The sequence below is a fragment of the Vigna unguiculata genome, chromosome 6, assembly GCF_037176805.1.
Source record: "Vigna unguiculata cultivar grain cowpea cultivar isolate G323 ecotype 2 chromosome 6, ASM3717680v1, whole genome shotgun sequence".
Classification (NCBI taxonomy): Eukaryota; Viridiplantae; Streptophyta; class Magnoliopsida; order Fabales; family Fabaceae; genus Vigna; species Vigna unguiculata.
Window position 1 is genome coordinate 37,556,206 of NC_140797.1, and position 27,036 is coordinate 37,583,241.

General features: G+C 26.8%; 2 protein-coding genes across 10 annotated transcripts; both read left to right on the forward strand.

Annotated features, from left to right (window-relative positions):
- The first annotated feature begins 1,652 nt into the window (after positions 1-1,652).
- Positions 1,653-9,094, forward strand: LOC114188937 (uncharacterized). Of its 7 annotated transcripts, XR_014995690.1 has the most exons (7): positions 1,653-1,797; positions 3,156-3,197; positions 3,308-3,343; positions 7,414-7,657; positions 8,647-8,694; positions 8,807-8,898; positions 8,934-9,094. XR_014995690.1 is itself a non-coding variant. In XM_085674457.1 (6 exons), the coding sequence occupies exons 1-6, from the start codon at positions 1,776-1,778 to the stop codon at positions 8,829-8,831; spliced, it is 417 nt and encodes a 138-aa protein (XP_085530583.1). In that variant the 5' UTR covers positions 1,653-1,775; the 3' UTR covers positions 8,832-9,094. The 7 variants fall into 7 exon arrangements, 5 of the variants coding, with proteins under 5 accessions (XP_085530583.1, XP_027933410.2, XP_085530584.1 ...); XR_014995691.1 differs by lacking the exon at positions 8,647-8,694; XM_085674457.1 differs by having other exon boundaries at positions 8,807-9,094.
- A 1,128-nt stretch (positions 9,095-10,222) lies between these two features.
- LOC146885857 (uncharacterized) lies at positions 10,223-25,769 on the forward strand. Of its 3 annotated transcripts, none has more exons than XM_085674426.1 (6): positions 10,223-10,424; positions 11,533-11,574; positions 18,189-18,224; positions 21,928-21,966; positions 25,297-25,554; positions 25,608-25,769. In XM_085674426.1, exons 1-5 carry the CDS (start codon positions 10,403-10,405, stop codon positions 25,551-25,553), a joined length of 396 nt encoding a protein of 131 aa, XP_085530552.1. In that variant the 5' UTR covers positions 10,223-10,402; the 3' UTR covers position 25,554; positions 25,608-25,769. The 3 variants fall into 3 exon arrangements, 2 of the variants coding, with proteins under 2 accessions (XP_085530552.1, XP_085530551.1); XM_085674425.1 differs by having other exon boundaries at positions 10,231-10,424; positions 25,629-25,767; XR_014995671.1 differs by lacking the exons at positions 18,189-18,224; positions 21,928-21,966; positions 25,297-25,554; positions 25,608-25,769 and adding an exon at positions 15,185-16,313 and having other exon boundaries at positions 10,282-10,424.
- The last annotated feature ends 1,267 nt before the right edge of the window (positions 25,770-27,036 follow it).

Sequence of the window (27,036 nt, forward strand, 5' to 3'; positions counted from 1 at the left end):
TCATGAAATATGAAATATGAATACGTCAAATTGAAGTACCTGTTCATAATAGGTTTCCATGTGCATGATTAATTGTATACATTAATTTTAAGACTGTCTTCTACTACAAAAATATTTATTTAAATAAAAATACATAAAATACATATATGAATAAATAATGTATAACATAATTAAATAGTAGTAAAATAACTGAAAAACAAAAGTGAAGCATCATATTTTTTTCCAAAAGTATTCTTAAATGTTATGAAAATATACATAGAATTTAAAGTTTTCTTTTTTTATTCTCAAATCCATAACAACCATACATCATTGCATTTTGAATTTCGCTCGTAACTGATTACTAATCGCTAACACATTACAATTATTTCGTGGCGGAAGCTAAATGAATCAAATCATGATCAAATAGTGAAATTTTTAATAGGATAAATATCTATGGAGAAATTGTTGCAAATGACATTAATTGTTCTGTGGTAGAGATTAAGTGAATCGGATTACAATCAAAGCTCGACGTTATTACACTCTTAAGTAAAAAGAGTTGTACTCTGACTAAAATTTATAATTTTTAGTCTAATGATAAACGTTTGATCCTAACAATCAAGTTAACGAAAGTCAAACAAAAATTGATAACATCAAAAACAAAAATAGTTATTTAAGTTTAATAAATATAGTTCTGACCCATAAAAATATTATTTTATTTATCCTAATTTATAAAAAGAAATTATCCTATAGTATACATAAGTCTACGTTGAGTCTAGTTTAGATACATTATTTTGTGTAAATATTTTGTATTTTATCAATCAATTGAAATTATTTTATGTGAAGTTTTAAAGTAATAGTTACAATAAGTAATTACAATATAAGTAAATGATCCTATTGTCAGAAGGTCGATTCAGAAGACTAAAAATAAGTTTTTTATAATTTGAGAGATAGTTTAGCCAAAGATAGAAGATTATATATTTTTTGTTTTTTATTTTTATAAAGATTATATTAAGTGTAAATAGTGTAAAAAAACATTTTTCAAAATTTAAAACACTTGTGATTATAAATAGAAAAGTAAATTATAGGTCTAAGTACTTCAATTTTTCTGACTTAAACTAGTATTAACTTTGAATTAAATAATTTATTATTATTTTTTCCTTGGTTTAAAATCAATTCTAGAATAATTACCGTTTTAATTAAGTTAATAAAATGCAGCCAACAATGTAAAAGGAAAATTGGTTTTTAAAGGGAATCATGTTTGTTTGGCTTATTTTCTAAGCAATGAAGTAACAACATTCCATATGCTGCATGGAAAATTATTTTTTAATAAAATATTAAATTTTTGACAAGACACATTACTTCAATAAATGAAAGAAAAATTTGATGTGATTTAGAAAAAAAAAAGTTTGATATGTGCTGAAAAATAAATTTTATTAAAAAATTTTTGTCAAACTAATGCACTTAACCTCTAAAATGCAATTAGCATAATTGATTAATTGATATGGTGAACAGACTAATGTAATTACTGTTTCTTAACGTATGAATCGTTGAAAGTTAGCTGTTAGTGATTGATAAAAGAGAGAGAAGAATAGTGGGTGGTGCATATATTCTTCAATCAAGAACAAGGTTCTATTCTTGGAAGAAGATGAAGATACTAAACCTCAACAGCCACATCCTACACAAGTTTATTCCATTGTTGAAGTATTTATCTGTAGCTTCGTTGGTTCCATTCCCAACCCAAAATAAGAAAATTAACACTGGTTTTCTGGGTTTAAACTAGCTGCACGAACAAGAACATGATGAGTTTAAGGCAGCCAAGTAAATTTCCTTTATCCCTTCTCTTGCATCTTTCTCTTTTCATCGCAAATTTCAATCCATTTTCGTTCATTGCCAACATTTTATATATGTGTAGATGAACAAGTCAATGAGTTAAATTGTCTTTGTAAACATCAACAAAACTAGAGGTGGTCATGGATTGGATTTTGAATGATCCAATCCACATCCATTTTAGATTCAAAAAATTAGATTAGATTTTTTATCCAAATCCATTTTTTTAACCAAATTAGTTTAGACCTTTTAAAACTCAGATCAAAATATTTGGATCAAGATTTAAATTCAATCCAAATATTTGGATCAAGATCCAAATCTAGAATCCATTTTTTTGTAAAAGAAATTTAAATTGAATTTTCTAAAACTTGTGTCTTAAAGGCCGACACGATACAATTTAGCTAGAACTGTTAATTTGGCCTAACTCACAAGGCTAGGTCCTAGCCCACGTGGACTAGGGCCAAAAAAGTCTGCCCATGGACTTTCTTCTTAAATATGAAAAATATATTATTTTTTAAGATATATTATTAAACTTTATGTCGTTGGCTCAGGGTCGACAAGTCTAGTCATCGTGTCGGTCCGACCTCACACAATCGGGTCATCGGGCCCACCTGACCTGTTAGGGTCGTTGGGCATGTCCGGTCCATACGGGTCGTTTGGCACAACCCATCCGAGTCGTTAAGCGGACTCAACTTGTCCAGGTCATCGGGCCGACTCAGCTTGTTCGGGTCATCAGGCCTGCTTGACCCATTAGGATCATCGGGCTTACCCAGTTCGTACAGGTTGTCAGGTATGACCCATCTAAGTGTCGGGCTGTCCCAACCCATTTGGGTATTCGGGTCGGTCCAGGCTATTTTGGTCGTTGGGCCTGTTTGGTCTTTCAGGGTCATTAGGTCTGTCCGGTCCGTACAGGTCGTCAAACAAGGTCCATCTGAGTCTGGATTTAGCCTAGTCCATCTCAACATTTAGTTTAACCCAACTAAAAATTAAATTGAAAATTTAGATTGAATTTTTTGGATTATCCATATTTGAAAATCTTGATTTAAATAATGAATATTCAATCGATAAAATATATAAAAATGTGGATTAGATTGAAATCCAAATTCATTAAAAGAAATTTTAAATTGATTGAATTTTTTAATAAAATAGATTTTAAATAGATTGAACTGCAGTAAAAGTGGAATGGATAAAAAGATTAGATTTTTTGTCCAATACTAAACAAAACATAGATGAAACTGTTTTTTCTTTCTTAGTAGAAAACAGAGTCTCATTCGTTAATATTAATGTTACTTAAAGTTATCGTGAATTACTTAAAGCATCACATTCTTCTTATTCTTTCGTGAATACAGGTTTTCCCTTCTCCAAGCCTGAGAGCCAAGTCCCTACTGAAGGTACTGTTGGTTCATGCTTCTGTAATGTATCATATATCATAAATATAAAAATATATATATATATATATATATATATATATATATATATATATTTATTTCATTTATTGTAGAGAGTGGATTGGCCTATGCCAAACAACTAGACAAAGGTACTAATCCTACACCACCATATAAATGAGATTAGTGTCTTGGTTAATTGGAATTAATGATAAAATACAATATTTTTTAGTTAATACTAACAGATATACAAACATTACCGTGTATGTGTATTCACATTTTTTATTTTATAGAAATTTGTGTAAAAATTAATAAAAAATATATTATTAATTTTAAAAGTTGTTAAGTGTAAAATAAAAAAAATAAAAAATGTATACAACAAAAATTGTTAAAAAAACCTTTAATGATAAAATAAATTTTTAAAATAATAATTAAAAATAAATTATTTAAAAATAATTAATTTTTAAAATAATAATTAAGAATAAACTTAAAATAACGAAAAATGGATTCAAAACAATATATCTTTTTACTTTTTATATATTGTTATAACAAAATGACCCAGTTAAAGTTAAACAATACAGACACATACATACGTCCTAAAATATTGTATAGTATATATTCAAGCGTTTCTAATTCAATATATAACTAAATTTAAAATATTATAAATACATTCATTGAAAAAGGAAGATATAAAGAGGTTTATTCTTTTAAATAAATATTTTAGTATTATTTTCAACTGGTTGAGTGAACTCAATCAACATATGGTTATTTGTTATCCTTTATACTTATCTAAATACCTCTCTCTTTATTTTGATGCGTACTTTAATATCTTTTATGTATAAAACTTAATTGCAAAATCTTTTTTCATGTCTTTTTTGCTGATTGTAGACTTGTCCTAGATTAGGAAATTGCTACAAGGTAATAATCTTGCATTCACCATTATAATATTATTCAAAGCACAATATACTACATGTTTACTATTTTTTAGAATAAAAATAATATTCTTAAATTTTTTATATAATTAATGTATGGTCTCTTAAAGCTACAATATTGTTATACTCGTATATTATAGTATAATACTTACTAAGTATAAAAAACTAATACTTGCTCTAATCTCGTGCACTCGTTATACTCGTATATTACAGTATAATCACGATAAACAAACACAAACCAAGGAAATTAGCTTAAATCAATTACACTTATTCTATAAAATTTAATACAAGAATTTCATATTTTTTTACCAGTACTTAATATTTTAATTTATTTGATTTAAGCTATAAATTAAATTAAAAATCTTTTCGTAACACATATTCATAATTAAATATTTTCTTGCAAATATTTTAACAAATTTATAAGAAGAATCTCATACCATATGAAAAATTCTAATAATAATAAATCTTTGATGATATCTTAAACCTACAAGTACTCTTTAATTATACTCGTATATTAAATATAATCATCATAGTCACTAAATAAACACAAACTAAGTAAATTAACTTATACCGGTCATAATTAAATACAAGATCATTTGTGCATAAATCAATTTTAATCCTTGCTCCCATAATTATTTGTGAGGATTTATTCATAAAACATCATCGTCACACACACATTTTTTTCCCTTCATAAAAGTATAAGTAACAACACACAACTCTATTTCCACAAAGATTTTGGAATTACATAAATATTCTTAGGAATCAAAAAGGTCTAAAACATCACTTGTACAAGATTTAGGAACTACACACATATTCCTAGTTGTTATTTGATATTTGATATAGCAAGGGCACTTCATTACATCTATTCTACAAAATATAATATAAGAATTTCATAATCCATTTCTCACTATCTAATACTTTAATGTAATTTATTTGATTTAATCTATAAGTTAAATTATATATTTCTTATATTGATATGTAACTATACTCAACACTACCTTTAAAATAAGGTTAGATTGTCATTCCAAATATAAACAACAACGGATCGAGATGGTTAGAAGGTATATTTATACCTGCCTAGTCTAAAAATTTAAAACCGTTTCGTTACTTATAGGTATTTAATTAAAAAAAAAATACTCATGATGAATTCTTTTTATGTCCATCCATAAAAAATAATTTAAAAGTATAATTTAAATAAAATGGCATAACATAGCAAATAAATTTAGTCTTTCTGAAAAGCAAATTTGAATAAGTTGTATAACATAGTTTAAGTTTAAAACAATTCATTTATTTAAAAGAACTTCAATTTCATATAAGTAAAAAATATATAAATATATAAATCCAATTTAAAATCGATGGTCAGTATTTCTATGTCAATAACTTTATTTCTTTTTAATATCCAAATAAAATTTATTTGTAATGATTGATTTCTTATAGGTACTACCATGTATATGTTGTTAGATACTATGATATATCCTCTAGTCCTATAAATAAATAAATAAGTAATTAAAATACTTATATCCATTACTTACGAATAATATTATATGGGTTAAATATGTTTTTGGTCCCTCAAGTTTGAGCGAAATTTGGGTTTAGTCTCTCATCAAAACTTTTGACCAATTTAGTCCTTCATCTTCCAAAATGCGTGAATTTAGTCCTTTTAACCAAATTTTGTTAAGTTTATCTGACATTTCAAGCGCATTTCATGATAGTATTTAAATTATTTATACTGTTTGACACATTTTTGCTTCAATGTTAACTTAAATATTATCATGAAATGCGCTCGAAACGTCAGATAAACTTAACAAAATTTGGTTAAAAGGACTAAATTCACGTATTTTCAAAGATGAAGGACTAAATTGGTCAAAAGTTTTGATGAGGGACTAATTCCAAATTTCGCTGAAACTTGAGGGACCAAAAACATATTTAACCCATATTATATTAGGACGTTTTTAGAGGATTATTAATTTATATACAAAAATTAAATGTTTATAATAAAAATATGTTGTCTAAATAGACAATTTTTAAGAAATTAAAAATTTTAAATTTCACCTAAAAAGTAATAATTTAAATTTTTTTTTTATATCGTTTCTCCTCTGAAATTTAGAATTTTATCGTGTTCTGATAGCACTTGTTGGGTTTTTTGAGGAAGTTCAATGGGAAGATACAACAACAATGAGATTTGAGTTCAACCACATAAGGCATTGACACCACTCTCAATCCAAAAAAACTTGAAAACAATGAGTTTATGGGTCTTTGTCCTTATATGGTGCTCCAATTTTTCATTTCTATCCAATGTGGGACTTAGACTCACACTTGGACTCTTAACAATCTCCCCCTCAAGGGTTAGTCCTTTTCACCACATTGGTACACTCTCCCTTCCAGCGGAAGCATTCCCAACCATGAGTACCCCTTCTCGTATCGCCGTTCATCTTAACGGAACACACTTACCAGGAACCCTAGGAAAACTTTCGATACATGGATTTGCACTCGTCTGAACCGATTTTAACCATCGGATCTGATACCACTTGTTAGGTCTACAAGGGGAGGGAGTTTCACTGGAGAGATACAACACCAATAAAACCTAAACCCAACCACATAAGACATTGACATCACTCTCAACCCAAAGCCTTAAGATTTTTGGTTTTGAGTTGAGAGTGGTGTCCATGCCTTATACGATTAGACTCATATTTTATTGGTGTTGTATCTCCTCAGTAAAACTCAATCAGTAGATCATTGACTTGAATTTGGTTAAGATATCATCAACTCTCACGACAAGGTTGAAACATCATCAACTTAATCGATAGTGTTTTTCAAACTAATATCGATGGAAGTTTCTTTCACGTCAAACTTAATTGTAATTAATTTTTAATCATTATGATCAAAACTATTTTATTGTCGTATAAATTATTGTTATTTATTAGTTGGTGTTATACTTAAAAAGTATTTTTTTTTCAGTGTCAATTATTAGGAAACCGGTAGTTTTGAAAGAAGAGGGATGTCAAAATTGTTAGGACTTTTGCAGTGAAAGAAGCAACGAATTCTTAAAAGAAGGTCTAGAAGAATTTTTTTTAGGAATAAATTATGCAAATAAGAATTTACAATAGAAAAGATCGAAGGAGAAATATGATTTTACTATATTTTTCTCTTTTAGTAATACCTAACTCAAATGATCAAATTCACTAATTAAAGTCTAATTCTTTAAATTTTCAATCATTTATTTTAGAATTATTAAATACCAATTCAATATATATTGGTTATGATATTTGAACATGGCTTTGCTAAGTCAGCTAAGTATTTTGATGCGGAAGGTTCAAATACAAAGGATAGTGATGATGAGGATTGGGAATCTGAAGCTGAGGAATCTGAAGTCGAAGAATCTGAAGATGAGGAATCTGAAGCCGAAGAATCTGAAACTGAAGAAGAATCCGAAGTTGAGGAATCTGAAGCCGAGGATATAAATTCTGAGGAATCTGATGCCGAGGATATAAATTCTGAATCTGATGCCGAGGATTCAGATGAAGAGCCACCAAGGTATGTTCAGAATGGCTTAAGCAAAAATAAACCATAATTATCGATAAATAAAGAAAAAAAAAGAGTTCATCGATAACGAGAAACTCAAATGACCTCTCGGAACAATATGCTATAGTTATCAACTCGTCATTGACTCTGGAGTTAAATTTGTTTTCTATTATTCGTAACCAAGTCATAATTATATAGATTATATAACTTTTCCATTTTTATTTCACAAATAGCAATCATAGGATAAGGATAAACAAGAAAAAAGAATTCTCTCTTTCTTTATATATGGACATTTTTAAGAATGTCAAAAAAAAATCTGTAGGTATCCGTGGATAAAACCTACAATGGTTAAAAAATAGGTATTGAAAATGGATACCGTAGGTAATAGGTATAGGTACAAATATTTTTTATACCCGCATCCGCATATTAACGGGACGAGTACGAGTATCATAATATTTGTACCCGTGGACACCTGTATCCGCTATACTTTAATTTAAATTAAAAAAAATTATTAAAACATTAACACATTGATTTTAAATGAGTTATTTTTTATCAATTGGTTTTAAAAAATCTTCATTAATTTGTAAGTTGTCATTCAACACTATTTAAATGAATTACTTTCGCTTTGTTTAAAATTTATAAAGATTATTGTATTTTTATTCGAATTTTTGATTAAATTTTTATTATCAAATATTTTTTTTTTTGTAAATATTCACGGGTACCCATGAATATCCGGTGGATATTAAAAAAATATAGAAGTACCTGCATAATGAATATCCGCACGAATATGAGCACAAATATGAGTACGGATATGAGACAAATATTTATCTAACGAATAAGGTACTAGAAAACTACTACCCATACGATACTCATCCCGCTGACATGCCTAAACATTCTCATTTGTGTATGTGATTTTCATCAAGTGTGTCATTCGATCTATCGTTTCCTCTATTACTTATCAATGAAAAGTCTTATAAAGTCAACTTTTCGTATGAACGTAGGAACCTCACGGGTATCAATCAAAGCATGCATAATTTGTCTATGGCAAGGTAAAAGCTATGTAAATTAAATATTTTTAATGTGACTATCGACCACAAAAGTGGTGTAATTAATAATTAACAATTGATTCTACATTATTTGTTGTTTTGTTGTTACAAACAGACAGGACAAAAGAGACTACGCATGAATAATATTCATGGTTATGGACTAGCCAAGAAGGAGAACTTCTCTTCATGTTATATGTAGCCATACACAACAATCAATGGCAGTAGCTTAAGTAGAATAAAAAAACAAACTCAAACTCAAGAACTCTACTAGCTTATCATTATTCTCTTAATAATTTGAGTTTAATGTTGTCGTTAAATATCTATATAATCGACCACTGACTTGGTTTGGATGGTGGTTTGTTAGTTTATGTGGTATAATATTATAAGTGTGTGCTTCTACGTATGACTTTTATTTGCCTTTTATTTTGGTCCCCGAAATAAAATGCATAATTTTCAAAATGTTTAAGAATTCTAGATTAAGTGCGTTAGAATTTGAGATAGAGAAAACATTTTTTTTCTGACAAAATATATATATACAATTAGAATATTGTTTGACCAATAATAAATATCACAAAAATAGGTTTGGGAATTTCAAAAGGTAACTTTTTAGTACAAGGTAGTTTAAAAAAAGAGGAATTTTTCAAGAAAACTTCTTTTAGGTTTTTGAATTGTCGTAATTCTTTTAATAAACTAAATTTTCCTTTCTTTTCTTAATGTATATATACAACAGCATCAGTCATTCTCTTAACAACAAAATTGTTATCTTCTATCTTATTAGGATGATCTAAATGAAGAAAACTATGACTTTCAAACGAAGTGATTAAAATGTACATACAATTATCGATGTGAACTAAGCAAGATGAAAATCACAATAGTAAATCCATGAAAGATGTTATTTCACATACTAATAATTTCAGATCAATTATGTTGAGTAATTGATAAATTTGGTACCACTAGACAAAAAGTTATAGCTATTAGATAAGCTGCGACTCTTTTTACTTAAGGGTGTGACAGCTCAAGCTCTATGATTTAATTGTAACACGGTCCACTTGACCTCTATTACGGTTACAATTGATGATACCGACAACAATCTCCCCTTGTGGCTTGACCCACCTAAGTGTTGGGAATAGTCCAAGTGTGAGTCAAAAAGTCTCACATTGGATAATTGTGCAACCTGCAAAAATGTCAATTGTTAAGGGAAAGATTGTTGTGGATTGCACAATTGTCTTGTACCAAAGGTCAAGTGAGCCAAGTCACAATCCAAGAACGAGATTCTTAAATAAAAAAAAAAAGTTAGGTCCTAAGTAATGAGTATAACTCTTCACCTTGTGGTAAATACTCAATTTTAACAATTTGAACACATGTCTCAATTAAAAAAAATGCATTTAACCTCTAAAATGTAATTAGCATAATTGATATGGTGAACAAAATGTAACTAGTGATTCTTATAGTAGGAAGTATTGAAAGTTAGATGTTAGTGATCGATAAAACAGAGAGAAGAATAGTGGGTGGTGCATATATGCTTCAATCAAGAACAGGGTTCTATTCTTGGAAAAAGATGAAGATACTAAACCTGAACAGTCACATCGTACAGAAGTTGATTCCATTGTTGAAGTATTTATTAGTAGCTTCGTTGGTTCCCATTTCGAACCCAAAGATAAGAAAATTAACACTGGTTTTCTGGGTTTAAAATTTCTGCAAGAACAAGAAGATGTTGAGTTTAAGGCAGCCAAGTAAACTTCCTTTATCCCTCTCATACATCTCTTTCTTTTCATCGTAAATTTCAATCCACTTTCGTTCATTGCCATCATTTTATGAATAAGTCTTAAGTTAAATTTTCTTTGTAAACAATGACAAAACTTAGATGAAGCCTCTTTTTCTATGTTATTTTAGTAAGAAATAAAGTCTCATTAGTTAAAATTAACAATAAATGTTTTCAATAGAAGTTACAATGGATTAATTCAAAAAAACAAGAGAATAGTACCAAAACAATCATACAGTATGTAGTTTACTTTTGTTCTTGAAACAAATATGCCAAATAAATATTTTAATTATCCATATATAGTTGAATGATTTTTATTATATTTGAATTAAAAAATGTAATGAAGTTCAACAACCTTTTAAATTTTTCGTATATATATTGAATAGGTCTTTTGATATTTGTTGTTCTAAACCACGTTCACATATAACAATAGGACCTTTATAAAATATAATATGTATAATATAAGAATTTTTTAAAATAAACATCAATTTTAAACTAAAAAAAAATATAATTGAACTTTAAATTAATAACTAAAATAATTTTTATTGTAAATTAATCTCTAAATTAGTAAGTAATATTAATTATCAAAAAATTGATCTTTAATTTAAAAATTAATTTTTAAATTGGTCTCTAATATATTTATTATCACTAAAATTTATCATGATTTAAGAATTCTGTTATAGTGATAGTATTTCAAAATAAAAATTATATAAATAAGAAAATATTATAATTAATATCATATTAAAATTTAATGATTTTTTTCATAAGATTTGTATTAAGTATGTTTTACAAGATAATAAATCATCTAAATTAATACTTGGATACAAATAATAGAGATTATGATAAATTCATTAAAATATAAGTTTATATATATATATATATATATATAAATTAGTATTTTTAATTTTTACTTTTTTATAATGTAGTGTACTGCAATCATGAAAGTTGAATAAGATGAATAAGAGAATATATAAATAAATTTATTCTTTTAAACCCGTATCATAAATTTTTTAGTATTATTTTTCAACTGGGACTCATAAATACTTATCAGTGTATTTTTTTTTTTTTGCTGCTTGTAGGGATTACGTCCTCCCAGAGTATGCCAGAAACACCAGAAGAAGGTATACTAATCTTACAATGAAATATCCCACTTTAAAATTTTTCAGAAATCTGAAATTTCAAAAACATATGTACTACCCTATGTAATTTATCTTTTAAAAAGTAGTATCATTATAAGATAATATTTTTCTGAGAATAATTTTTTATCAATGTGGTGATAGATTTAAAGTCGATTATTTTAATAGGATAAATATCGAAAAATAAAGGATTTAGGATTTTCAATGTTAGTTAATTGGATATCCACCAAATACATAACAAGGGTTACGTGATAAATAATTAATAGAGGTTTTCTCTGGACTTGATAATTGAGGGAATAGAGGAGGTCTCAACCTATTAACATCAAAAGACCCCAGTAAGTGGTGAAGGAGCTTATTATAATATTGAATGTTTTGGATTGATGCACGGATACTTCAATTTGTGTTACGTATCTGTGTCTGATACGTATCCGTATCCGATACTTTAAGATACCCTATCGATACTTATCAGTGAAGTATCTAAGTATCTAATTTACAAAACCGTAATACATAATAAGAAAATATTTGAATAATGATCAATTTTAGTAACAAAAATAATTAGCCACTATATAATGACCAATTTAAGTATCAATTTAAAAATTAAAAATTATTGACAACTAAAATAGTTTCAAAAAATTATAATTAGTCTCTAAATTTATAATTAAAATAACTTTTATTATGAATTGATTTCTAAATTGGTCACTAATATTAGTTACCAAGATTTTGACTACCAAAATAATTTGTTTCTAAATTGGTCATTAACATTAGCTATCAAGGTTTTGACTACCAAACTAATTAGTTTATAAATTGGTCTCTAATTAGGAAATTTGTCTCTAACATATTTTTGGTTACTAAAATTGGTCATTATCTAAGAGTTTTTATACAGTATTACTTTGATGATGACAATAATTTATATTTTTTATGTTAATAACTTTAGTACATATAATTTTGATTTGGATTAACACAATAACAACCATATATTTATTATGTTTTAAGAATTATTGTACCCATATTTCAATATTAATATGTCGTGTATCTATCACGTATCGTGTCCTATTAATTGTAAAACAAACGTATTGACGTATCGGATTCGTGCATCATAGGTTCTAGGCAATTAGATACTCATACTTTTTGGCTGGAAAAATCAAGTTTTTCATAAAATAAATTTATGAAGAATGTAGTTTTCTTGAATTAAAATAATTGGTTTTTTAAAATACCACATTATTCTTATTAAATATTTAATATGATAGTAAATATTTTTTTTAAGGAATATTACATTTATATTTAATGTTTAGGAAATTTGTGTAAGGTTTACTAAACAAAATTTGGGAATAATTATTTCGGAAAAAACTTCTCATACCAAACACCCTCCAATATTAAAGAGGTTAATTAGTATAGTTAGAACGGCCTTGAATTTTGTATCTTTTTCTACCGTTACACCTATTATTGAAAAAAAGTACTTTTATTATTTTTAACTCTCTCAATCTCTTTGATTATTAATATATTTATTGTTTGTTTTATATATATGTACTTATATATGTTATGAAATAAAGTGATTAATAGAGAGAACAATATATAATAGAGAAGAAACAATAGAGAATAGAAAATAAGAGAATAGGGAGCAACTCATCTGTGTATTATTATTGATAGGAAGAGTCCTATTTATAGATACAATATGTAATCCATAAAGGAAACAAATCAACTTAGTTAATACAAATATTTACCATAAAGAGTAATGAATCATATGAGTAAATATATCAAATCAATGGACAATCATTAATTCATAACACTCCCCCTTGAGTGTCCATTGATAAAGAATGTGCCTCGTTAAAACCTTACTAGGAAAAACCCTTTGGGATAAAAAAAACCTAGTGAAGGAAAAAGAGTACAACATTCTGTATTCTTTAATACAATATTGTTCATCACATATTCTATTTCTCCCCCTCATGTAAACTTACATCATTAAGGTGACAGAGTCCGAATTTGTCAGTCATTTGCTCAAAAATTTTTCTTGGCAAAAACTTCACAAATAGACTTGTCATATTTTCAGATGAACGAATTTTTGGATATCTATATCATCCTTTCAATTGAACAATACACTATTGTCTTCATATATGGTTGTTGATTCCATCTTTCTCGGGGATAGTCACAAGTTTCTTGCACATGTTGAATTATAAACCTTAACCAAACATATTCACAACTTTTCTCGTAATTTTGTATGATTAGACGATGTTGCTACTATGGTTTGTTTCATATACCTTCATGAAACCATTGTGCTACCACATGTGAACAAACATCTTGTTTGTGATCAACCATTGTGACATTGTAAGAATATGTAAAATAACATGCATATCCATAACCCATTAGTCTGAATCTGAATCATTTGGATGGAATAAGCTCATATTCGTAGTACCCTTAAAGTAACGAAGTATATGTTTTACTCCAAACCATTTTTTTCTTGTAGTTGAAGAACTATATCTTGCTTAACAAATTTATAGCAAATGCAATATTAGATCGAGTATAATTCGCAAGATACATTAGTGTTTCTATGACACTAAGATATGGTGCTTCTAGACCAAGAAGATCTTCATCATTTTCTTGAGGTCTAAGAAGAGTCTTTATCAACATCTAACGACCTCACAACTATTGGAGTGCATAATGGACATGACTTGTCCATTTAGAACATTTTAAGCACCTTAATCATATAAGCCTCTTGATGTATAAAAATACTTTTATTTAAATACTCAATTTTCTAATTTCAAACAAGACTTTGCCCTTCAAAGATCATTCATCTCAAATTCTTTCAATTGTCTTGTGAGCTCATTAGTAGTTTCAACGATGTTTATGTCATCTACATAAACAATAATTATGAAAAATTGATTTTCTAATATTTTCATATAAATACAAAGACAAAAAGGATCATTTCCATATCCTTATTTTAATAAGAACTCAATAAGATGGTTATACCACACACATCCTTGCTTTAATCAATAAAAGAGCATGTTCAATTTTATTGAATAACCCTTTTTAGAATTTGTCTTGTTGGGCAAATAAAATCCTTCAGGGATTTTCATATAAATATGATTCTCAAAAGAACCGTACGAATAGGTTGTAACATCATCCATTAGATGTAAATGCAAAACTTGTTGTGCAACTAGGATAATCGAATATTGCAATGTTGTTGCATCCAATACTAGTGAACATGTTTTTTCACTAATCAATACAAGGTTTTGTGAATAACCTTGAGCAACCAATTATGCTTTGTATCTAACAATTCCATCATTTTTAATTTGATTTTTGCGCAAAAATTCATATGTACCCAACGGGTTTCATAACTTCAGGTGTGCGAACTATATGTTCAAAAACCTTTCGTTTAGCAAACAAATATAATTATGCTTCTTTGCATATTTTCATTTTGGCCAATCTTTTCTTTGCCGACAATCTTCAATGATCATTGCTTATTGATCCTCATTGTCATTCATAGCATTCATCGCTATGTTATAAGTAAAAGTTTCATCAATGTTAACTTCATTTTGGTTTCATATTATATGATTCATGACATAATTTATTGAGATCTCATCATTTTCAACCATTTCAGGTACCTGAGGTTCTTCTGGAACCGAACCATTAATTATGTCAAATGAATCTTTTGGGATTTTAACCTTTTCGATTAGGTTATTTTGCATATTAGCCCCCTTTCTCATTCAAGAGTTTTTATCTTTGGAACCAATCGGTCTACCACGCTTCAAACGTGTTCACATGAGTTTTTCAACCCTTTTTTATCACATCATAATAACTGATCATGTCAAACAAGGCAATCATTTTGATTTGTAAACTTCTGGTTTACCATGACATGCATTTAAATTGTAGTAATAAACTTGTAGTACAAACTATAAGAGAATGTTGATAATTTCTCCAATACACTTTCTTTTTCAACTCAATCATAGAGATATAAAGATATTTCATATCTTTTTCATTGTTTGTCTCGATATAATATCCATTTAGACAAATATCATTGAAACTTAATAAGTTTCTATTCAACTTCTTGGTAGAAGTATAATAGTTCTTCTAGAGTCTTCAAATATATTTGTAGTACTATAAATAATACTAACATCGATGTCTCACATTATCAAACAAGAGAAAATTTTATTACTCTTGAGAATTGTATAAGTTGTTGCACAATCAATAAGACACATATCTTTTGGTACTAGTGCAAAACATTCATTTTTCATATAAACGTAAATATCAATATGAGATTTTTTTTTTCAACACTCTCATAATCAATTAGGTGATCAATGCTTTCATTTGCTTTAGCAAAGAAAATAACAATATTAAGATGAGTAGCATCCATATGGCCATAATCAGAATCACCATCTTCATAAGCAAAATGTGTTTCTATGTTCTTCTCATTATTTGTAGGATGCTTTGGTGTACAATAAGTACAACTCAAATGGCCTTTAACACCGTAATGATAATATATACTTTCATCTTTTTGTCAATATTTTCACATTTTTCTTTTCCTTTTTTTTTCCACATTATTATGCCACTTCTGGTGACAAAATGTGTCTTTGAAATTTTCTTTATAACCATGTCCATAATCAAGATCACGATCACGATCACGATCATGAAAATATAAATAAAATGTTGCTACATTCACTTCTGGGAATGGAGCAGAACCAATTTGGACAGGTTTCATGATTTTCTATCAAAAGCTCATTGCTTTTTTTTTTCAGCCATACAAAGGCATGAAATAAATTCATAATATTGATTGCTGCATTCACTTCTGGGAATGGAGCAGATTAGGCGGATCTCATGATTTTTCATCAAAAACTTTATTGCTTTGTCCAGCCAGCCATACATAAGCATGAAATAAATTCATAATATTTGTGAATCCTTTTTCACAATATTTTTATCGCATGAGCAAATTAGTTGCTTAGATGCTTTATTTCTTTATTTAATGGTATCCAATTATCCATTGCATCTAAATGTATTTCAACATTTAAAATTCAATATAAGGAATTCTTCTTTGCAATATCAAGGGTCACAAATCCAAATTTTGCAACGTTTCGCGTGTTTAGAACTAACACATAAAATAATAATATTAATAATAATAATCATCATCAAAATAATAATATTAATAATAATCATCGTCATAATAAAAATAAATAATAAGACGGAGATGAAAATTGATAAGGTCAAACAATTCTTATCACAAGAGGAAGAATATAAGGTAAAATTATAAATTGAGAAAGGATTAGAAAGAGCCTGGATTGAGACACGCAAAGCACTGTCCTTAGAGAGAAAAAACTTCCACTAGTCCTCAATTGGAGCATCGTGCTGATAACGTGTTATGAAATAAAGTGAATAATAGAGAGAACAATAGATAATAGAGAAGAAACAATAGAGAATAGAAAATAAGAGAATAGGGAGCAACTCATCTGTGTCTTATTATTGATAGGAAGAGTCCTATTTATAGATACAATATGTAATCCATAAAGGAAACAAATCAACTTAGTTAATACAAATATCTACCATAAAGAGTAATGAATCATATGAGTAAATGTATCAAATCAATGGACAATCATTAATTCATAACACTCCCCCTTGAGTGTCCATTGATAAAGAATGTGCCTCGTTAAAACCTTACTAGTAAAAAAATGGTTCTTCAACTACAAGAAAATAATGGTTTGGAGTAAAACATATACTTCGTTACTTTAAGGGTACTACGAATATAAGCTTATTCCATCCAAATGATTCAAATTCAGACCAATGGGTTATGGATATGCATGTTATTTTACATATTCTTACAATGTCACAATGGTTGATCACAAACAAGATGTTTGTTCAAATGTGGTAGCATAATGGTTTCATTAAGGTATATGAAACAAACCATAGTAGCAACATCGTCTAATCATACAAAATTACGAGGAAAGTTGTGAATATGTTTGGTTAAGGTTTATAATTTAACATGTGCAAGAAACTTGTGACTATCCCCGAGAAAGATGGAATCAACAACCATATATGAAGACAATAGTATATTGTTCAATTGAAAGGATGATATAGATATCCAAAAATTTGTTCATCTGAAAATATGACAAGTCTATTTGTAAAGTTTTTGCCAAGAAAAACTTTTGAGCAAATGACTCACAAATTCGGACTCTGTCACCTTAATAATGTAAGTTTACATGAGGGGGAGAAATAGAATATGTGATAAACAATATTGTATTAAAGAATACAGAATGTTGTACTCTTTTTCCTTCACTAGGTTTTTTTATCCTAAAGAGTTTTTCCTAGTAAGGTTTTAACGAGACACATTCTTTATCAATGGACACTCAAGGGGGAGTGTTATGAATTAACGATTGTCCATTGATTTGATACATTTACTCATATATTAACTAAGTTGATTTGTTTCCTTTATGGATTACATATTGTATCTATAAATAGGACTCTTCCTATCAATAATAAGACACAGATGAGTTGCTTCCTATTCTCTTATTTTCTATTCTCTATTGTTTCTTCTCTATTATCTATTGTTCTCTCTATTATTTACTTTATTTCATAACAATATAAGCATTTTAATCATTTTTTTTTACTTATTGCAGGGCGCCAATTGGCCTATCTCAATACAGAAAACATAGGTAATAATCCTACAACAACGTATAAATGAGATTAGTCTCTTAGTTAGTTGATATTAATAATAAAATAAAATATCCTTTAATTAATATTACGATAAAATAAGTCAATTTAGAGTTTTAAACAATATAGAAACATACAAAATATTATATTGTACTTATTCAAGTATTTCTAATATAATACATAATTAAATTTAGGATCATGTTATTTTGATACGCAGATAGTAAAAAGTACAGGTTTGATCTGAACCGGAGTCTATATTTTGTAAAAAATATTATCACGTTTTCATAGACTACGTACGTCTCTTGTAAAACCGAAGTATATTATGCATAATAAAGTACAATTATTGTCCTATAGTGATTATACTATAATTCATTAAAGAGTTTGTATAAAATTTGTAGTAATATAAAATGCAACTTCAACATATACAAAATATACACAATTATAAATACTAATATAAGAATAGTTAAAAAAATTAAAAAAATAAATGTATTATCTTCCATATATTTTTTCCTGTACGTGTATATCTGTATGTTTTGTCTACGTAATACAATGATTACAATTCAAAAACAAATGATACATAAATCAAATGTATCAAATCGTTTAAGTAATAAAATGAAAAGTTCAGATATCAAAATCTTAAGAGATTTGTGTTGTTTAGAAAACTATGATTCTATACTAATTTATACAAAAATTATGAGTGATAAAATAAATATTGAATGTGGAAGATTATAAAATCTAAAAAAAATTAAATTTTTGAAAGTTCTTATGAGGTAAAGACTTCACTAGGGTGGATTTCATACATCAAATCAATATGAAAACACTAATAATATATTTCTAATTCCATACTTAATATCTTAGTGACAAGTCTAAACTTTAATAAAAACATTAATGTCTTAGACATTTTCTTACTAAAAGTTTGCATTAAGCTTAAATTCGAATGTTAATGTTAATAATGATTAATGATGTACTCTATGTCTATATTGACAATCAACTAGTTGTCTATTGTAGTTTTTGTAGTTTAGGTTTTAATATCGTGTCCAATGATTAGATACCCACAACTCCTATAATTTTGAACACTAGAAAGAGAATAATGTTGAATGCCTCCGGAATGAGTCTCCACAAAAAAAAAAAAGCTTCCTCTCTCCCCCCAAAAAGAGAGGTTTATTCCTCAAATGGGTGTTCATTTTTAATTGTATAGAGTCTTCTATTTAGAGACTTTCAGAACTGGATGGAACTTATTTGTACTTGAATTTGTAATTGAAGTAACAAGCTCTATTGATAATTGGTTATGTTGATAACTTCTTAAATATCTGATATTCTTACTTATCTCCAAAATATAACCAAATACTTATATTTTCCAATTTATTAAACAAAATCTAAATTATCTAATAAAAGACAAAATACTTATCTTTTATAAAATTATTTAATAAACTCTTAGTTATTTTAAAAGATAATAATAAAATACCAATAAAAGAAATAAACATAATAAAACCATCTTAATGCCATTTACCAAAAATAAATTTCTAACATAAGACAATGATATAAAAAAACAATTTTATTAACAATTCATAAATATCAAATTGCAATCAAACAGTGGCGGATCTTGATCAAAAGTGTCGGAGGGGCCAAAGTAATATAATTTTGAGATCATTAGATTCGATCATTAGTATAATGCTTCAAAAAATGACTTTTCTACCTGAACATTTTTTTATCATTAGTATAATGCTTCAAAATATATGAAGAGGTAGAATCTATTTTGTTTTACTCAATAATTTCCTTTTCATCACTCTTAAACGATTAATTTATTCTTTCGTTCTTTATCAATATACCTTTTTTGTAAATAATACTAAAAAATAATTGATCATAATCTAATAAAAAATTGAGACACGTAATTATTAAAAGAAAAATATATTCATTATTATTAATACATTATACACTATTATTTTTTTCTATATTCATTAAAAAAATATACAAAAAGTTCATGAGATAAAAAAAAATATTTTCATTATCAAGTAAGACAAGAGACGGGAAAAGAAGAGGATAAATAAGAAATATAATGAGTTTATGTCTAACTTTTTTTTCTTTAAAAACAAAAGGAAGACATATGAGAGTGAGAAATTATTACAATTTGTGAAAAACTAAAAAGACAATGAAAAGAAAAATAAAAATTATATTTGGTTTAATTACTCTTTTGATTCATGTTTTCGTTTTAAAATGTTAAGTTGGTCCTCTAATTTATTTTAGTCTCAATTTAGTCCTGATTTTTGAAAATATGATGTAATTCAGTCTTTTACGATCAATTTCGTTAAATTCCTCGAAAGAGGTAAATGATCTTTTCATTAAAATTGAAACTCTTAATATAAATGATTATCTTTGTTAGTGTAATTAACCTAATCCTAGTCTCAATTTTTAAATAAAAACATGAACAAAAAAAATTAAACCTGAATATTTTTATTTTTTATTATATTTAATTTTATATTTTATATTTTATTATGTATTTACATTAAATGTTATGTTTAAATAAAAGAAATAAAAATTTTTATTTTTATTAATTTCTAATATATGTTACCTACAATTTAAAAAATTTAATAAATTTTAAATATACTTTTATATTGTATTATATATATATATATATATATATATATATATATATATATATAAATAATCAAAATTTTGGGGGGTCAGGGCGCTTCCTGTCCCCAAAGAGCTCCACCTCTGCAATCAAATACAAACATACAAAACTAATATAGACCACATACAAATTTATATGTCAAAAGATATTCAACAAATGAAATATCGATTAATATCTTTTAAAAAACTCACATTAAGTTTTTTTTTTTACCAGAAATTGATATTTTAATAATACAATTTTTAAACAATTCAAAAGATTAATCTAAACCATATTTACTCAAACATCATTATTTACTCATTTCAAATCAATCTTAGTCTCTTAATTCAAAATATGCTTGTATACTCTTATCAATTTCATAAAGTATCACAAGAAAAAAAATATAAAAAATTATTTTACTGGTCTAAACCATATTCATAACTTAGTTCAAAAACTTTTATACTTAACATACATCAACGTATCAAATAAAACTCAACAACATTCAATAAAATAATTAAATAATTTCTCAATCAACTACAATTTCTGCATAAAATTCAAAATATTATAATCACGTCACATTTACATCCAAATCATCTATATAAAAATTAAATAATTTCCCTTATTTACCATGTTTATCTTCAAAGTAGTTTTCTAAAAGTAAAATAATAAAATCATTTTAAAATTTAGGATATAGAGGAAATTATCCAAACACAACAAAATTTTAATATATATTAAATTAAGTTTAAAGGATATTTTTTTTCAATTGACTCTACGATGTTAAATGACAAAATCATAAGTATCAAAATAATTAGATTTTGAAAGAGATGAGTTTCATGGAGAAATAGAATTAAATATAAGAAAGACACCAAATTTAATAGAGAGAGAAATAAATAATGAAAAAAAAGTTGAGAGAAAGATGGGGCACGGCTTTACAATTTTTAACGCCGAATGCATGCTTCCGTGAAATAAAGTAACCTAATAGGTATCCTTTATTTTACTTTATTTTATTTTATTTTATTTTATTTGTGCTTTAATATATTTTTTCTTTATATAAATTGATTACAAATCATGTGCCATTTTTCTTTTCTGATTTGTAGTGTATCTCTTGTCCGAGCTTCTCAAAAGACAACAAAAAGGTATCACTTTTACAATGAAATATCCCCGTTTAATTAACGTTAAAAAATGTTTTCATTCAAAATTTTAGAAATGTGCATAAATATATAAAATATGTATACAACATACAGGTACATTTTCATATGTGTACTTACTGTATATGTAAATAAAAATAAATTATACATTATATTAAAATGAATTGGATTAGTGCTTTAAGAATTTTATACTAATTAGTGGGATCTTATAATTCTTTTTTTGGTGACACTAGATAAAAAAAGACAAAAGTTGTTGTCATCATTTATATATCAACGAACATAAATATAAAAGAGAGAATAACAACGAATATTTTTATGTTGGTTCAATTTTATTGAAATTTATATTCAGTTTAAATCATCCTAATTTTAATGTAACTGTTTTGCATTTTAAAATTCATATTACAAATTTTAGATGCAAAACATGATATCACTTAAAATGTATAAAAATACAAAACTTTATAAAAGTTATTACTTGAAATACCAACAAAATTTAAGTGTATACAAAAACAAATTCATAAAGTATATGAAAAAATATAATATAATGTAACGATATTTTAGAAAAGAAAAGGAACACAAAAATATGCAAGAATTTTACTAAATGCTTTGGAGTAAATGATGATGGTTTCTTAACAACTATTTCCCAACAAGTGCATTAGTGCGTAACGGTATCAATAAGTGTCATATTCATATGAATTTAGCAAATATATTGATAGTTAGTTTTTGGGTTTTTTTGATTTGGATAAAAAGTACATGTAAAAATAGATAGTAGTAATTAGATTGAGTGGAGTAGGGACTATGATTTGATTTCATATCATCTTCTACTACACCACTACCATCTTGTTTACTTACTATGCAAATTATTCAATATTCTAGGAGTACTCTTTCTCTATAGATCTTGGTTCATCCTTGAATCACTAGAACGTAAGGACTTCAAGCCCAATGCGATTTCTCAACTCCTGGTAGAATGAATCATTGCTTTAATGTGCAAGATTCATTGAATGAATCCTTGTTTTGCTTTCATGTGCAAGACTCTTTCATCCAACATCTTCTCTAGGTATCACTAAAGCACTAGTACAAGTATGATGATTTGATTAGACCACAGTTTGAGACTAGTTTTCCAACTCAATCCAAACAAGTTAAATAGATGAGTGATCAAGTCATTATTAAGTATAAATAAAATTACAAACAATTGAATGAAAACAAAGATAAATACCCAAGAAGTAGAAGTGCATAAAATCATAATTGAGTACATCAAACCTATACAATGCAATTTCAATTGAGTACATCAAACCTAGACTCGAGGGAGTTCAACTACTCATAAAATATACAATGCAATTTCAACATTATCTACACATAAGATTTACATCTCCCTCGAACCTCATAGACCATATTCTCTCCAACAACTACATTTCTAACACTCCACTCAATGCCTAGAATGAAGACATGAGGTCTTTATTTAGAAGAATTTTTGGGCGATGCTCAATCTAACTTTTAGTGTTCAGCCACAAGGATTTCTTCATAAGTGGGTTTCCTTCTCAATTCAGTCCCTTATCCTGATGCTTAACACTTGACATTTCCCTCTTGGAAGGGTTTTCTTGGCTGCTCTTTGTTGTGCTCAACTAGAAAGCCAAACTATGTTATCTTATCTTTTCTACTTTCATGATTCAGCACCAGTGATTGGGACTGAGATGTATACTTGTTCTTTTCTCTTATACTGCAAAACAACAAAATATCATTACAATTCATAAAACTTCAATTCTCATTATATCATTTGTATCTTAAGCTAAGCAGATTTGTTTTATATATAAATAAAACCATTTAATACATGATAAATATCAATTTCAAATGAAAATTTTATTTATTCATGACACTTATTAGTAAAAAAATTCTTTGAAAGATTTAGAAAGAAAAAAAAAATCAAAGCTAGAAAACTAGTTGTAATTATTTTTAACCATTTAACTTTGAATTTTACGAAAAGACTTTTATATAAGTTAATATAGAATTATCTAGTCAAGATACTTAATTATATATAAAAACTTAATATCAATGATTATTTTAATATATAATTGATAATGAGCAAACCTTATATTTATACTAAACTTCAAATGATCTATTGTTATTTAAGATAATAAATTTAATTGATTATACATAAAATAATTATTTGTTTAAGGAATATGTAAATATAATAATCAAATATATTTTAACATAATCTATTAATATATTCTAAAAATATTTTTAAAGTAATGCCAATAAAAAAAGTTAAATGGCGCCAAAAACGATAGAATAAATATAATATATATTAATCAAGAAAAATTTAAACTAATACATGATTACATAAAAAAAAAACACACGTAAAATTCTAATCATAAAAAGCAAACTATATTCTAAAAGTTTTGAAATTTTCAAGTTGATGAAGAATCTTTCTCTTGGTCTTATCACCACTATATGTAGGTCTTTCCGGTACAATATATAAAATTTAAAATATAAAAATACTTACAAGTTTAAACAAAATGCATTCTTAGAAAAATAAAAGCTGCAAAAACATGAAAACGTAATAAAATACGTATGTAGCATGCACTAAAGCATATATGAAGTTTCTTGAATATCTTCTTTCTCCTTCTAATTTTTTCCACCCACCATATCTGTATTCTTCTGTTTATCTTCATGTAAACCTACGAGATGTTTTTTTTTTAGTTATATAACACGTAACTAACTTAAAAGAATATAATCAAGCTTCATCACTAAGAATATGACATATAATTTAAATGGATAATAATATTTTAACAATTTTTTTTATAATTTAAAATGACATTGGTTTTAGAATATAGAAATATGAGAAGATAGAAAAATAAAAAAATCACTTAAAAAATGTTATATATTTTATAAGAAAAGGTTGTCAAAATTTAGTTATTAAAAAATATTTTTTAATTTAAATAACTAGTTTTAGTCTTAAAAAACGTGTGAGTTTTAGTTGTATAGTTCCTGGAAAATATGTATCTGAATTTTTATCTATAAAAATTTCAAATTACTATTTTTAATTAACCTATTGCCGATAAAAAAAAAACTATTTTTAATCTGTTAGTATCTATTTTAAAATAGATAATATGTGTCGCAATATTTTATTAGTTATTTTAAACATATTATTAAATAGAAAAGATTGGAGGAGAAATATGGTTTTATTATATTTTTCATGTTTTAAGAATGCCTAACTCAAATGATCAAATATACTATTAAAGTTTAATTCTTAAACTATTATATATCCTTTGATTTAAAATTGTTAAATATAATCTCATTAGTTTATTGGTTATTATATTTGAGCACGTGGCTTTGTTAAGACAAATGCAAGGATTTCTGATGCGGAGAGTTCAGATGAAGAGAATAGTGAAGATGCAGAAGATAGTGATAGTGAGAATACAGAAGATGAGGAATCTGAAGCGGAAGAAGAAACACATTGTAAAGAATCTGAAGTCGAAGATACAAATTCTGAGAAGTCTGAAACTGATGATGATGATGATGATGATGAATATTTTGAAAAAATTGAACCTGAAGATGAGGATTCAGATGAGGAGCACTAAGGTATGTTCATGTCTTCATAACTTAAAAGGAAAATCATTGACTTTTGAGTTCAGTTTGTTGTTTTGTTGTTACAGAGAGATTGGACAGAAGAAACTAAGCATGCGTATTCATGGCTATCATCTAGTCAAGAAGGGGATTAATTTATATGTTCCTTTTTCTTTTTTTCTGTCCAATTCGTACCATCTTAATGTATATAGATATTATTATTGTTTGACTAATGATAAATATCATGAAAATAAGTTTGTGAATTGTCATAGATCACTCCATAAGATAAAGTCTGTCAGAAAATTTTTTGCAACCACTTTTTTCTCTTCTGATACTCCTAGTGGTCTTTGATTTTCCGTTTGAAAAACACTAAGCATCCCTCCACACATTTCGAAGCTGAAAACAGGGAAGGAACTGTATTGGTGGATTACGAACATATGAAATATCTTCTTTTTTTTTCAAAAGTATTATTAAATGTTCTGAAAAATAGAACTTCTCTTTATTCCAAACTCCTTTTTTTTATTCTCAAATTTATAACCACCATACATTTGTATTTTTGAATTTTGCCATCTCACTCTGATCACTAAATGGTATGACATCGGTGTTAGACGACACGACAGCCAAATAGAAATTGATATCGTTAATAATATCAAAATACAAATATTATTTAAGTTTGACATATAGATTTCATCCATAAAAATATGATTTTTATTGATCCTAATTTATAAAAAATATTATTTTATCCTTTGAAGAAATACTAAAATTATATTTGTTATCGATCAGTTTAAATGATTTCATGTGAGTTTTAAGGCACTCATTATAATTAGTATGATTACCGTTTTATAATTAAGTTAATAAAAGGAAAATTAGCGTTCAAAAGGGAATCATGCATATTAGTTGGATAGAATTTGGCTAACTACATGCAACAGATAAGGTTCAACACAGAAACAATATTAGTGAGTTGTTAGCTTATTTTCTAAGCAATGAAGCGACAGTATTTCATATCCTGCATAGTTTGAGTTACGGATGGCAATTTGGGGGTGGACTAGGCGAGTTGGTTTGCTGTATAAAAAAATATTGGACGGATTGTGATGATGAATTTGTTGGTATGTAATGGCTTGTCCTGCATAGGTCTGCAACTCGCATGGTCTAAAGACAGGGTGGAACGAGTTGACCCGCTGACTTGCTTACAAAATTATATGTTTTCATCTTTTTAGTTCTCACATCATTCATAACGTTGTTTCTTTAAGTTTTTCTTTTATTTTTTCTTTTATTATTATTATTACTACGTTTATGTATAATCATTGTATATAAGATAATGATTTTAGTTATTAAATATGAAATATTTTTTTATGTATTTTTAGATACATGTCTTGTAGAGTGACATGTTACTATTGTACTTTGGCTATAATCTCCGTTGTTATTTTTTTGTCTTTGATGAGGTAAATTAATTGAAATTATTTCGATAGAAAATGAATAGTAAGTATTATAAGAAAA